The following is a 12,714-nucleotide window of genomic DNA, read 5'->3' on the forward strand; positions in this document are numbered from 1 at the left end:
ATATGCATGAAAGAAATGTTTTAAAAAACAAGCCCCAAAGAGATGTATTGATATCTGCAAAAGGTCCCCACTTGGGACTGAGGGGGGGACAGTTACATGAAGGATTGGGGATTTACTGTTTAATACTGTACTGTAAGAAGGCCCTGCAGAAAAATGGATTTTAACTAAAAGAAAAAATGTAGCCAAAAGCAGCTCAGTTGTGCAGCCAGCTTAATTCCCCCACCCCAGCTCCCAAAAGGGAATGTTAGGAAGGGGCCTAAAGTCCTTAAGTCTCTAGTATTTCAGAGCTGTAGCCATCAAATCAACCTGCTCGCTACTATTTTGAAGTCCTTTTGAAACAAAGGGTTAGGATGGTATGAACATCTCCAAAATACCTGAGGTTGTTTTTTTCAACAGAATCTCTTGAATGGCTGCTGGGCTGCAAGAGGAGGTATGCTCCCTGTTTTAAACTCTGAAAATATATATTGTATAACATCACTCGTTGGCCGTGCTGTCTTAGTAAATAATGGTGCCTATGTTTATTGCAGTGTGATCTGTTTAGCATGGAACTAGTAACTTTAAATTGCATTTCATCACCAGGCCAAGGTAAAAACCATTGTAACTGTAGTTTTGCTTAATAACGTCAGGTACTACACAGGTTGTATAGGGATTTGGGACTAATACTAACTAACAGTTTTTGCTTGTTCTTTAATCCAAAGGCCCAAACACACATTGAGGGGGACAGAACAAGCATGTTCCTGCAACACTTTATCCTGTAGTAGAAGGTAACTTTCTGCAATTGGCTATTAAATGCATGTGGGATTATTGAAAACTATTTTGTTGCAAACTGTATTTTAAACTCTCTCTCTCTCTGTAAAACATAGGTGGGATTTTTTTTAAGTATATGGCTGCAAACTGATGGTAATGGTGTGTTTCAAACTAAGAGGGTGTTGGTTTTTTAGTGTGCAAAATGTGTTTTAACCTGGATTTTAAAAGTTGATTTTAAAAGCCGTTTGGTTTTTATTTTGCAAAATGAGGTGTATTTAAAAAAAAGTTTGTGGGTTTGTTGTTTTAAATGGTAGAAACAAACTCAAAACTCCTGTTCATTATACAGCCTGAAATGGATTATTTTGTTTTAAAGCTATGACTTTTTAAATAAAATATTCATTAGGGTATTTTTCTATTTTTAAGTTTACAAGACAGTTTCATGTGATTTATAATAAATAATAATAATAATAATAATATCATCTGCTCCACAAACCTACCCAATACCAGCAGTGTGAGAGACCCTGACGAACTCTCTCAGTACCTGTTTTCCCCCAACTATAAGGTTCCATCCTGCAAGTTTATCGACGATGAAACAGCATGAGTGTCTTGAAAGGACCCAAAAGACCAGTACTCTGTCTCTGGAAATACCAGTGTTTTCATAGCCTGTTTCACCACTGCTTATGCCCGCATAGAACTATACAAACTGCTAGACAGATTTCAAAAGCAGTGCCTGTACCATGACACTGACTTGGTGATATGTGTGAAAAGGGAGGGTGACTGGAATCCTCCTCTGCGGAATTATTTAGGCAAGACACCGCCAGATCAACACATCACCGAGTTTGTGTCAGCAGGACCGAAAACATACAGATAAAAGCTATCGGGAAGAAAGGCCTGCATGAAAGTCAAAAGGTATTACCCTGAACGTAGCAAATTGTGAAAAGATCAACTTGGACAGTTTGAAAGATCTAGTTCTGGACTATTGCATGGGCCTGTGAGAAAACACCTCCAAAAAGATAGAGGTTCAGCAGCCCTCTATCATAAGGAACAAAAATCAGTGGCAAATAAAGACAAAAACCCTTAAGAAAAACACAGAAAATTGTTTCCACCAAGAAGGTCCTAGGAGAAGGGTTTAAAACCCTGCCCTATGGCTTTAAAAATGGATCTGAGGTGGAAACACCCCTTTTCTGCAATTCTTGCGGGGCCTAGCAACTATGGGAAAATGTGTTGGATAATGCCAAACAAACATTGTCTGTTATGCCTGAGAGTATTGGATAACATGGCTATAAAAATCATTGCAAGATACACATGTCTGGGCTTGCCGAAACATGTTTTAAGCAAGGCTAGATATGCCCAAGAATTTAAATTTAGTTTTTACAAAATTCATCACCATCCGGTCGTTTAGCACTAAGTCGTTAGAATACAATTTAAGATAAACCCTTGCTACGATGATGTAAGAAAAACATGCAGTGATAGCTGCAGGCGACAGAGTGGGGGTCTTATAATTGTCTATTGTGAAACACATTATCTGTGGCATTTTTGTTTAAAAATTTCATAATGCTTTTAGGAAACAACACGCTATTCGGGGAGGGGTGCCCGTATGAGTCAAAAAACTCTCCACGGTTACACTTCACCAGATACAAGGTGAGCCAATGTTCACCGGGTTGGTTATGTGGATGCGTGTTGACCACCAAACCTAAGGGTTTCTGAGACAGCTTGCTGCCAGGGAGCCAATCATAAGGGAATTCTTTTTTGTGTAAGGGGTCATTGATGAGACACGTGAGAGCTGCACGGTGTCCATGTTCACATATAGTCAAGCAGAACATTTCTCCTCTGATTTATCACTATGATGTTGTCAAAAACCCCATACACGATCATATTGACGGTGATGGTTAGAGCCATCCCAAAATGTATTTCTGCTCTCAGGTTCCCGGTTTTAAACAGGGAACAGTGATTGGTGCATTCCTGGTTGGGAGACAGGTCAAAGGCAAACAAGGTGTAACCTCACGGTTGATTAACAGAGAACGATCTTTCACGTGTTTACCAGCTGTCTGTACCAGATTCATGTATCCTCTCACGCAGTGTTCTGCCTCGAAGTCTGGTTGCAGAGGCTTGGTTATGGAATATTCCACCTACGCCAGCCTCGTACATCCAGGAAGGGCATATCCCACCTGGGCTTTGTAATAGTTCCTGTAGATGGTGGGGTCGCTGTAATTTTTTAGGATCGCCAAATGTTTTGCTTTTTAGAAACCTCGCTCTCTCCGGGGACACAGGTGCACCTTGATGATCACCTTGCCAAAGCAATACAAGACGTGTCTGTTCTGATCTGTCTTTATTTCAATGGTAATGGTATCGATGTGGTGTTTTCTGACAGGAACGTAATGAGGTTTATCGTAGGTGATGGTGACAAACTCGTTGTTCCTTCCTCGGACAGAGAGACAATGTAACAGGGGAACAGAAAAGTCCCCCACAAACTCATGTTCTACAATATCTGTGAACAGACGCAAGAAATTAAAAGCCGTGTGATGTCTGCTGAGAAGGGGAATTTTTGGACTCTGTGCTTCGGGCCCAAACCTAGAATGTTAGCTAGCTCCCCGCTGATAGAAAACATACAAGTAAAATTGGCAGATTTAAGACTAACTTTTCTACCCCCAGGGTCGTAGTTCATGACCACCTCAGGCGGTGTGGGATGACGAACCACAGTACTGTTCATATGATCCAATAATTCAGGTATGGACGAGTAATAACCTTGTTGTAGGATAAACTCCATGCCACACCTGCAAAGGTGATTTCAAAAGGGGTGTCTTCATTGATAGTGTTCCGGCTGTGCGGGTATTGTATTTCCACTAACCCACCTCCCAGGCTCTCTGGATATCCCAGGGCTTAATTAGCCATATTGTAAAGTTCAAGCTGGTGTTCTGAGGAAAAACTGCAGAGCTGGCATTGCTGGGCAACGTAATGTAGAACCCGCTGTCGCTCATTTTTCTCTCTCTCTGTCTTTGCAGGAGGAATCTTTTTGTTTGTTTGTTTTGTTCACGTCTAAATGTCACAGAGTTGAGAAGCTTCCACCCAGCTGTTAAACTTATCGCCTCCTCAAACCATTTCACCAGTAGCTGCTTTCTTCTCCCTTTTCCTTTATCCGCTAGAACTTTTTCAATCCTGTAAATCCTGTCTTGTTTGGGGTTTACTTTTTGTAATTCTTCAGGGCAAAAAGATCCAGTAACTGTCTCACCCTCGTAATCTTTTAATCAGTATACAGGTCTCTGGCTCCTGGTTAAGGCTTCATCCACTATAAATAGCTCATCAGTAAACGTCTGTTCATAACCTTTTTCAAAGGCTCCTTTGACTTTAGATAGTCTCACGTGGTCGCCTTTTCTAAAAGGGGCAACAACTGGTTTTATTTTAAAACCATCTCTATAAACTGTTTTCCATATCTTCAGAGAATGTGAAGGATTAACATCAGCAGGACTGGTACGTATAGTTCTGTGAAAGCTCTGGTTGTCACTCTTTATAAAGTCAGATAATACGTCTTAAAGCCTCTGTTGTGTTTGGAGAACCGGTGCACATCTACCAGATCTGCCTGCCATTGCGCGTCCACATCTGAAACAATGGTCTTGTTTCTTTTAAAATGTATTTGAGCCAGTTTGTGTAAAGTGTAAGCATCTGATCTGAAAGCTAAGCTGTTACCTGTCTTCTATTTAAAAAGTTTTACTGTGCTTTTTGGCCACTCAAAAAGAGGATTCCCCCACCAAAGCTCCCAGCATCCCTGGGGATGTAATCTATTTTCATTAACAGAGCTGTCTGTGGAGACAGGACTGTTCCTGGTACCGTCTTTTACTAACGCAAGTATGGAGGGGATACAGTCATAGGGACACATTTAAATAAGTTTAATTAATTGCCTGGTTTAACACAACCTTTGACAGCCACCTGTAAAAATGGACGCCATGACCCCTACAACAAAAGACTCTGAGCTGGTTCATTCTTCTATTTTGTCCTTTTCCGGATTTTCCTCTTGAGATCCGCATCTCAGACAGGAGCAAAAACAGCTGATGCACAACAGGGCTACCGATGTGTAAGTTCTCAAAGGCCTCTTGAAAGGCATCGTCGAGCTGTTGAGAGATTTTCAGACAAAAAACAGTGTAAGCAACCCTCTGCTTGTTCTTAGATTTATGCAATGCCAAGTTGATTCCTAACCCCATTATACCCCCATGATCGACCATCGCTTCTTAATCATTCATTTACCTGAGCAACGTCTTTCCCGTTCACCTTGTCCACCAGTGACTCCCCCAAGCCATGATCATCTTCCCACTTTGGGGGGGGGGGTCGTCACACTCATCGGGGTTCTTCACGAGGGTTCGGGGTCGGGTCCTGAGGTATCTATCAATGGTCGAGTCAAAGGGCCCTCCTCGGAACTGTAACTGCTATAGCGCTTTATCCATACAAGCCCAAAGGTCCTCGGGGCTAAAACAAAGTCTGAAGTTCTCAGGGGAGTGGTAAAGGAGTCCATGTCTCCTCTCAGCCTTTCCACAATTCATAAAACACGTCTTCTTGGTAAGAGATGGCCTCCTCTGCCCAGCGCTGGGACTTATGAGGTGATGTGCTGCACTCTGATTGGCAGAGGGCATTGGAAGGAGTTCTTAGAGGGGTCACACAACCCTCTTCTGGGAGGTTCACCCCTTCCGAGAACCTACCTTGTTTTGGTCAACTCTCCTCTTGGGGCAGTCCTCTGCAGCTGAAACCCATCGCAACTGGTAAAGGGTGGTGAGAGGAGTTCCTAGAAGGGTCACATGAAGCACTTCCGGATGGGTCACCCCACCCCAGAATTCCCCCCAGTTGGTCAAATCTCCTCTTGGAGTGATCCCCAGTGGCTGAAACCCACCCTGATCGGTAGATGGCAGTGGGAGGAGTTCTTAGAGGGGTCACACAAAGGACAGGTCACCTGCCCCGGAACTCCCCTTGATTGGTCAAGTCTTCCCTCGGGGCATTCCTATTGGGGCGAAACCCACCCTGATCGGTAGATGGCAGTGGGAGGAGTTCTTAGAGGGGTCACATGACACATCTTGCTGCCGGGGTCAAGGGGTGGGATTAACATTTGATTGATGGTAGGGCCCTTATACCACTGGAGCGCCTTGTTCTGTTTGTCTCCGTTCTGCTTCATTCGCCAAGCGCTCGGCCAGGACAGATGTCACTTATGAGCTCAGTTGCCACCAGCTGGACAGTGGGACTTGGGTCTTTCTCTAGGACCCGGAGAGCTGAAATTACAGAGGACATCACGTTAGTGAACAGACTGTCAAATCACAGCTAAGCGTGATCACAGAACCTTGAAGTACCTGAGCAGAATGATCACATGGAAAAATGTGAAACTGGGCTCAGTCCTTCTATTGGGGTGGAAAATACATGAGAGATGAATAGGCCTCACTTTTCATATAGTCACCTGTGCCTGAAATAGCTGGAGACTTATTACTTCTGAATACCACACGACAGCAGCTCTCCAATACAAACAAAGCTTTAGGGTCCCTCATTGGGTCCCTTCCATGCTCCCAACTGTGGGGAGACCCTGACTCTACCAGAAAGTCATCCACTCCGCTGCAAATGGAAGGAAGTCCATTGTTTCAATAGCTTCCACTTTTCAGTTATTTTCCAGCTCTATTCAGGAGCCACTGCCTGAGCTCAACTCAACGTGGAATTTAACACAGGCCAGGTCCAAGCTGGTTTGCGCATGATACAGGGCACCTACTGGAAGCAAAATTGCTGGTGGGAAATTTGGGGTAGCAGAAAGTGGCTACTTCTCACTTGGGGAGTCCACAGAAAGCCAATAAAGCCCAAAGTGTGGAGAGCACTGGCTGGGAGGGGGCATTGCCAGGACAACCAGGAGATGCACTGACTCATATCACACCTTCTGCAGCTTCCTCCTTCAGGGGAAATTAAGGCTGACTTTCTACTGGGCAAGAGTGAATTTGTCCTTTGATGTGTGGCTGATGCACTTTGCACCAGTGGTATCGGTTACTGCTGCTTGTCAGCTAAATTCCTTTATAACTCATTAATGAGCAGGACTTCAGCTGTATTTATCACTTACACATCAGCAGATGTTCCAGGTCCAGCCATTTCATACGCTGAGTGTCTGTGTGTTCCAGGATGATGCCTAAATACACAATGTCAAATAAATAACAACAATAACAATAAAACCTTCCCTTGTTGAGTGCAAAGTGATATTAGCAGCCCCTAGACAGGTCTTTGGGGTCTCCTACTGTGGGCCTAAGGGTGAGCTGTGGGCAAGAGGATGCTAGAGCAGTTTAGAGTCCACACTGAAGAGAATGAGAGAGACATTTTTTAAAAAGAATGTTTACATAAAACCCATTTGCTTGATGAAACAGTCTGTGCTCCTCTTGCCACTGCAGTCAGTTATTGGAGACATACTAAGATAGTGTTTGGTCTAGTGGTCTGAGCAAAGGACTGGGGCCAGGAATAAGCGAGTTCTAAGCAGGGATCTCACAAGGTGACTGATAGGTGAGCCCCAATGCCTGCCTGTCTCACATGGGTGTGCTAGGGAGAAGAGGCCACAGGGCCAAACAGGAGGAACCTAATGCTTCCTTGACAAGGTGCTGTGGCCAGGAAGGTGAAACAGCAGGCGCTATGGGGAGGTGGGCTGCTTGCCTCCCAGTGATGAAGTAGCAGTGAGGAACACTGAACAGCACTGGGTAGGTCTGCACTTTGAGCTAGAGGTATCACACCCAGTTCAATGAGACAGGCCCACACTAGCTCTGACAGCGCTAGCATTAGAATGTAGCTAAGGCAGCACAAGCCGTGGGAGGAGCAGCCACTGTGAGAATAGACTTTGGGGTTTGGATGGGATCATACTTGGGGTGGTTAAACCTCCTGCTGCTCCTGCCGCCGCAGCTACTCTCTATTTTTAGCACAAAGGGCTAGTGCGGGTGTGTCTCATCAAGATGGGAATTATACCCCCAGCTCAAAGTGTAACCATGCCCTACGTGACAGTGTCCCAGGCACTACTACGAAATGACTGCACCGTGCTTCCCCTGCAACAATCCCGAAGCACTTTATAGCAACTAATGAATTCCTCCGACCACCATCCTGGAGAGGTAGGGACATTAACATCTCCATCTATGGGTGGGAAGCTGAGGCACAGAGAGATTAATGGCAGCTCAGTGCTGCACAGTGGGATTTTTTCTGTCTCCCTCAATGGGAATATCAAAAGGGACACTGGGCATCATCTCTCACCAGCTAAGTTGGCGGCACCTGCCCGGATCCCTTCCCAGCTGCTACTGAAGGACGCGATGGTTGTGCTATACAAGTTCTCCAGCAGTTCTGCATTTTCTTTGGCCTAGAGGAAATCAGGGACACATGAGCTCTCTCTGGCTAGAAGTGCCCTTTGACTGCCAGCACATGCTTTTATGAACCACAGGTAAATAAGAGCAAGAACAGGTGGCTGGGTAGAAGTGGAAAAAATGGGAATCTGGGGCAGATTTACATTTCCCATCACCCTCCAGTCAATAATCTCCTACAGTTCAACAGCTCACTCACAAGGTGTCTGCAAATGTCCACCTGGAGCTCTTCAGGCTTCAGCTCGGCTCTGCCACCAAGGTGCTTATTGATCGCATGTTGGAGTCTCTTCAGTCCCAAAAACGGGAAACAGAGGTGAAATGTAGCTCTGCATTCCTGAAAAAGAGCGTCACACCATTGACTTGTTCCCTACCGAGTGCTATGTTCAATCAAAGGGAACTCATCTGCGTGACTGCTCATCTATTCCAGGACAAAAAGGGATTCATCTGGATGTGACTGGCAGAAACATGCAGGAATGACTAATAGAGGGGAGAGCTTCCACTGAAACCTGGAGGTAGCATCAATGTCTTTTGGGAACAGATATACCGATGAAAGCTGCTTCACCAGGCACAGCTGTGGTCTCTCCTCTGTTCTGGGGAGGCAGGGGCCTGGGGTGAAGAGTCAGACAGGAACAGAGACCTGTAGGGGTCAGACCCATGACCTATCCTGGATTCTGGTGAGGCAGCCATGGACCAACCTGGCTGGAAGTGACTCAGCAGGAGGGCAATGAACTGAGGGGAGAATTTGGGCCTCCACAACAAGCAGGAATAGCAGTGCTCCCCTGGCACTGGGAGGAAGATTCCTTTGCCTTAGTAAATAAGTCACTGTTGGTCTTACCATTGAAACCTCGGGGCTTGGGTCTTGCAGGTGCAGCAGAAGTATGACCCAGCTCTTTCGAACCTGCTCAGCGAAATAGGCCTTCCATTTTTTCTTTGTCAACTGAGCCAGGATGCCAAATAGGACAAAGGCCACTGAGCGAAGACCATCATTCTCCTACAGCCAAGAAAGCCCCACAACTTGGTAAGTAAGGGACAATCCCATCACGCACCTCACACAGCCGTCTCTTCTACGCTAAAGTAGAGTGATTGCAACTACAGCTAGTCAGATAAACTTTAATTAACCAATTTTTATTCGAATTTTCTGATTCATGAATATATTTTAGAGACAGTTCAATTTTGATGAAATTCCTCCAGAAGCCAGGCAGGGTCCTTAGAAACCTGCCTGGTGTCTTGCCAGTACACCCATCCAGCTCCTTGGCAGCCAATCTAGCAGGCTGACTGGGATCATAGGCTTCCAGGCTCCCAGCTTTGGGGGGAAGGATAGCTCAGTGGTTTGAGCATTGGCCTGCTAAACCCAGGGTTGTGAGTTCAGTCCCTGGGGGGCCATTTTGGGAACTGGGATAAAAAGCTGAGGATTGGTCCTGCTTTGAGCAGAGGGTTGGACTAGATGACCTCCTGAGGTCCCTTCCAATTCTATGACCCTGGGGGTCCTAGCTCTCAAATTTGCAACTCCCTGGCACCTCTAGCTCCCAGAGTTTCCTGGGTTCCCAGCACCAGGATAGTCTGAGAGCAGACTGCCCCGGGCCAAGGCTTCCAACAGAGCTAGGTTGTGAATAGTAATTCTGTTTCACAAGGAGTTCTGAAGTTTGGGGGAGGGGTTCCCACAAATAGGAACAAAACCAAAATTTGAAATCTCAAAAATTCTCTGCAAAACAGAATTATCATTCCAACCCTCTCACATAAAAACGGTATAGAGCAGGCCCAACACTTTCTATTGCACTCTGTAACCCCCTTTTCATGGTTATCTAGCTACCTAATCTAGTATTCAGACTTTCTTTGAGGTTCTCAGTGGCAATCAAGAACAGAAGGGTGAGATTGTGGGAGCAGGGATGTCATCCCCATCCTCCTAATGTTCTCCTCCTCCGTAAAATACCTCCCTTCCCTGGGGCCTAAAATCTCTGCACTCTGACATGAGCAATGCCCAGGGAGTCCACATCACACATCGTAAATCGAGTCTAATCAAGATCGGTTGAACTGGGGTTGGAGAGTTCTGTTCACATACATCGTCAAAGTAGGCCCGGATCTGTTCGGTGAGGTCTTTGAAGGAAGAACCGATGTCCTTCTCTTTCAGCTCCTTCAGGACTTTGGCCAGTGCTTTCATGCTCTCACCAATCACTTCAGAACTGAAAACGTCATGTAAGGCCCCGATCAATATGTCCAGAAGAAACTTCTTGTATTTTTTCACCTGTACAAACATACGACATTAAAGAAAACTTATCACTGATCACACTTCTAAGAACTTTTCTTTAGCAGTTATGAAGCTGTGGGAATTTCATCAACCCTCTCTCCCTCCTGAGATCTATAGCTATATTTCAGACCAGGTGCTAACTACAATGAGCCAAACTCGGTAACATAATACACGTGCATAATCCTATTATTAGATTTCTAGTTACTTAGATTCCAAGGCCAAAAGGGTTCATTGTGATTATCCGGTCTGACCTCCTGCATAACATAGAACTTCTCTGAAATAGTCTCTGAACTAGAGTACATCTTTTAGAAAAACATCCAATCTTGATTTTAAAATTGCTAGTGACCGAAAATCCACCACAACAACTTTTGGTAAATTGTTCCAATGATTAATTAAAATTACTATTAAAAATGTACGCCTTATTACCAGTCTGAATTAATCTAGCTTCCTTTTTCTCCATTGAATCTTGTTATACCATTGTTTGCTAATGTGAAGAACCCATTATCAAAATTTGTTCCCCATGTGAGTAGTTATAGACTGTCCTCAAGTCACTCCTTAACCTTCTCTTTGTAAAGCTAAATAGATTGAGCTCCTTGAGTCTATCACTAAAGGTATATTTTCCAATCCTTTGATAGTTCTTGTGACTCTTCTCTGAATCCTCTCTAATTTATCAGCATCCTTCTTGAATTGTGGACATCTGATCTGGACACAGCATTCCAGCAGCACTCACATGAGTGCCATATTCAGAGGGAAAATAACTTCTTTACTCTTCTTCAAGATTCCTCTATTTATGCCTCCAAGGATCATTTCAATCCTTTTGGCCACAACTTCGCATTGGGAGCTTATGTTCAACTGATTATCTGCCATGGCTCAAGTTTTTTCTCAGCATCATTGTTCCCTGGGATAGAGTCTCCCGTCCTGTAAGTATGGCCTGCATTTTTTGTTCCTAGATGTATACATTTACATATGGTTACATTAAAGTGCACATTGTTTGCTTATGCCCAGTTTACCAAAGGATCCAGCTTGCTCTGTATTGACTGCAAAAAAGGTGACTAGGGTATGGGAGAGAGCAGAATTTGGCCTAGTGCATTGTGTGCAACCTCTGTAAACTCTGAGCAATTATTTCCCTTGGATTCTCTACTTATGTTGCATCCTATTCAGTATTCTCTCATACCTTCACAGGCGCCCCATCGACTATATTTCCCAGGCCTCTTACAGCCATCTGACGGACAATGCTGTTCCTATCCTGTGACCTTTCTTCCAAGATGCGCAAGACACTCTTAAGCAACTTCTTCTCCCTGAGCATGGGATCAGTCATTAGCTGAAATAAAATCAACATGTCCATTAGCACCAATATGATCCTTAAGATTGGGAATAGAATTTGAGCCGGCATAGAATACACTAAAAACAACAAGGAGTCCTCCTATAGCCACAGTCTTGTGGATACAGACTAATATGGCTACCCCTCTGATACGTGGCACATAACACACTAACTTTATCATTCCACACAAATGAGAAATGTCTTAAAAACATGCAGCTTTCCTTTTGGGCACTATAATAGGGATCCACTCACCTCTTGAGAGCCCCTTAGTGGCCAGGTCTGGTACCACAGTCCTTTTCTCACCCCTGGTGCACCCTGCCAGCTGACCTCAGTGAGTCTTCTGTGGCTCAGGCCTCTGGCTAAGTCCCAAAGTCCAAATGAACCCCTTCTGGGCTAGTCAAGAACAGTCCCATTGCCCTCACTAGGGTCTCCAGCCCCAACTCTGGGTCCTTGAAATTCTGCTCTTTGTTCAAGCTCTCTGTAAGCATTGTCCCCTTCCTGGGGCTTATGCCACTGTAAGTGGTAGGGGATCCAAGGCCTGCCCATAACTCTGAGTTCCAAACCATGGACCCTGTAAACAGTAGTTAGGCACCGCTTGATTTCAGTTCATTGTTGCTTTTTCCTACCAGCCACTTTTAGCTTCACCCTCACCTCAAGGTTCAAGTTCTTAAGGACTCTCTTCCTGCAAACCCAACTTAAGCAAATGCTGCCAGAATCAAACTCTGGCAATCCCTGGAATTTCTGTGGCCAGAGAGCAGCATCGTTTCTTGCCCCTCCAGTTCCTGGCAGGAACTGACCTGCTAAGGCCCTGCAGCTCCTTTTAGCTGAGCCTGATGGGCTCCGATTGGCTGCTCTCATGAGGCCTCTCTAGACAGACCCAGATTTGTGGCTCTTTTCCTGGGGCAGGGTGCAGTAGGACCATGGGGCCTCTTGTAAGGAGCCTCAAAGCCCAGGAACAGCCCATCCCAGACACAGATCGATTGTTTTCCTTAGAACCAGATGAGCCCCTAAGATAGTTACTTAGCATAAGTGGAAATATGATGCAGATGTTAGAAGAGGGC

At 45.0% G+C, this 12,714-nt stretch overlaps 1 protein-coding gene across 1 annotated transcript in view; it reads right to left on the minus strand.

Moving 5' to 3' along the window:
- Positions 1 to 2,334: 2,334 nt before the first annotated feature.
- LOC123353813 (maestro heat-like repeat-containing protein family member 2B) overlaps positions 2,335 to 12,714 on the minus strand; it is a 51,781-nt gene continuing 41,401 nt past the window's right edge. The window contains exons 35-42 of the mRNA XM_044995226.1: positions 11,507 to 11,653; positions 10,147 to 10,329; positions 8,923 to 9,078; positions 8,287 to 8,421; positions 7,984 to 8,086; positions 6,821 to 6,886; positions 4,987 to 5,996; positions 2,335 to 4,853 (exon numbers count right to left, since the gene is read on the minus strand). Of these exons, the coding sequence (XP_044851161.1) occupies positions 5,899 to 5,996; positions 6,821 to 6,886; positions 7,984 to 8,086; positions 8,287 to 8,421; positions 8,923 to 9,078; positions 10,147 to 10,329; positions 11,507 to 11,653 (888 nt within the window). The 3' untranslated portion in view covers positions 2,335 to 4,853; positions 4,987 to 5,898. The remainder of the gene's footprint in view (positions 4,854 to 4,986; positions 5,997 to 6,820; positions 6,887 to 7,983; positions 8,087 to 8,286; positions 8,422 to 8,922; positions 9,079 to 10,146; positions 10,330 to 11,506; positions 11,654 to 12,714) is intronic.

This window comes from Mauremys mutica, chromosome 20, assembly GCF_020497125.1.
Source record: "Mauremys mutica isolate MM-2020 ecotype Southern chromosome 20, ASM2049712v1, whole genome shotgun sequence".
Lineage (NCBI taxonomy): Eukaryota > Metazoa > Chordata > Testudines > Geoemydidae > Mauremys > Mauremys mutica.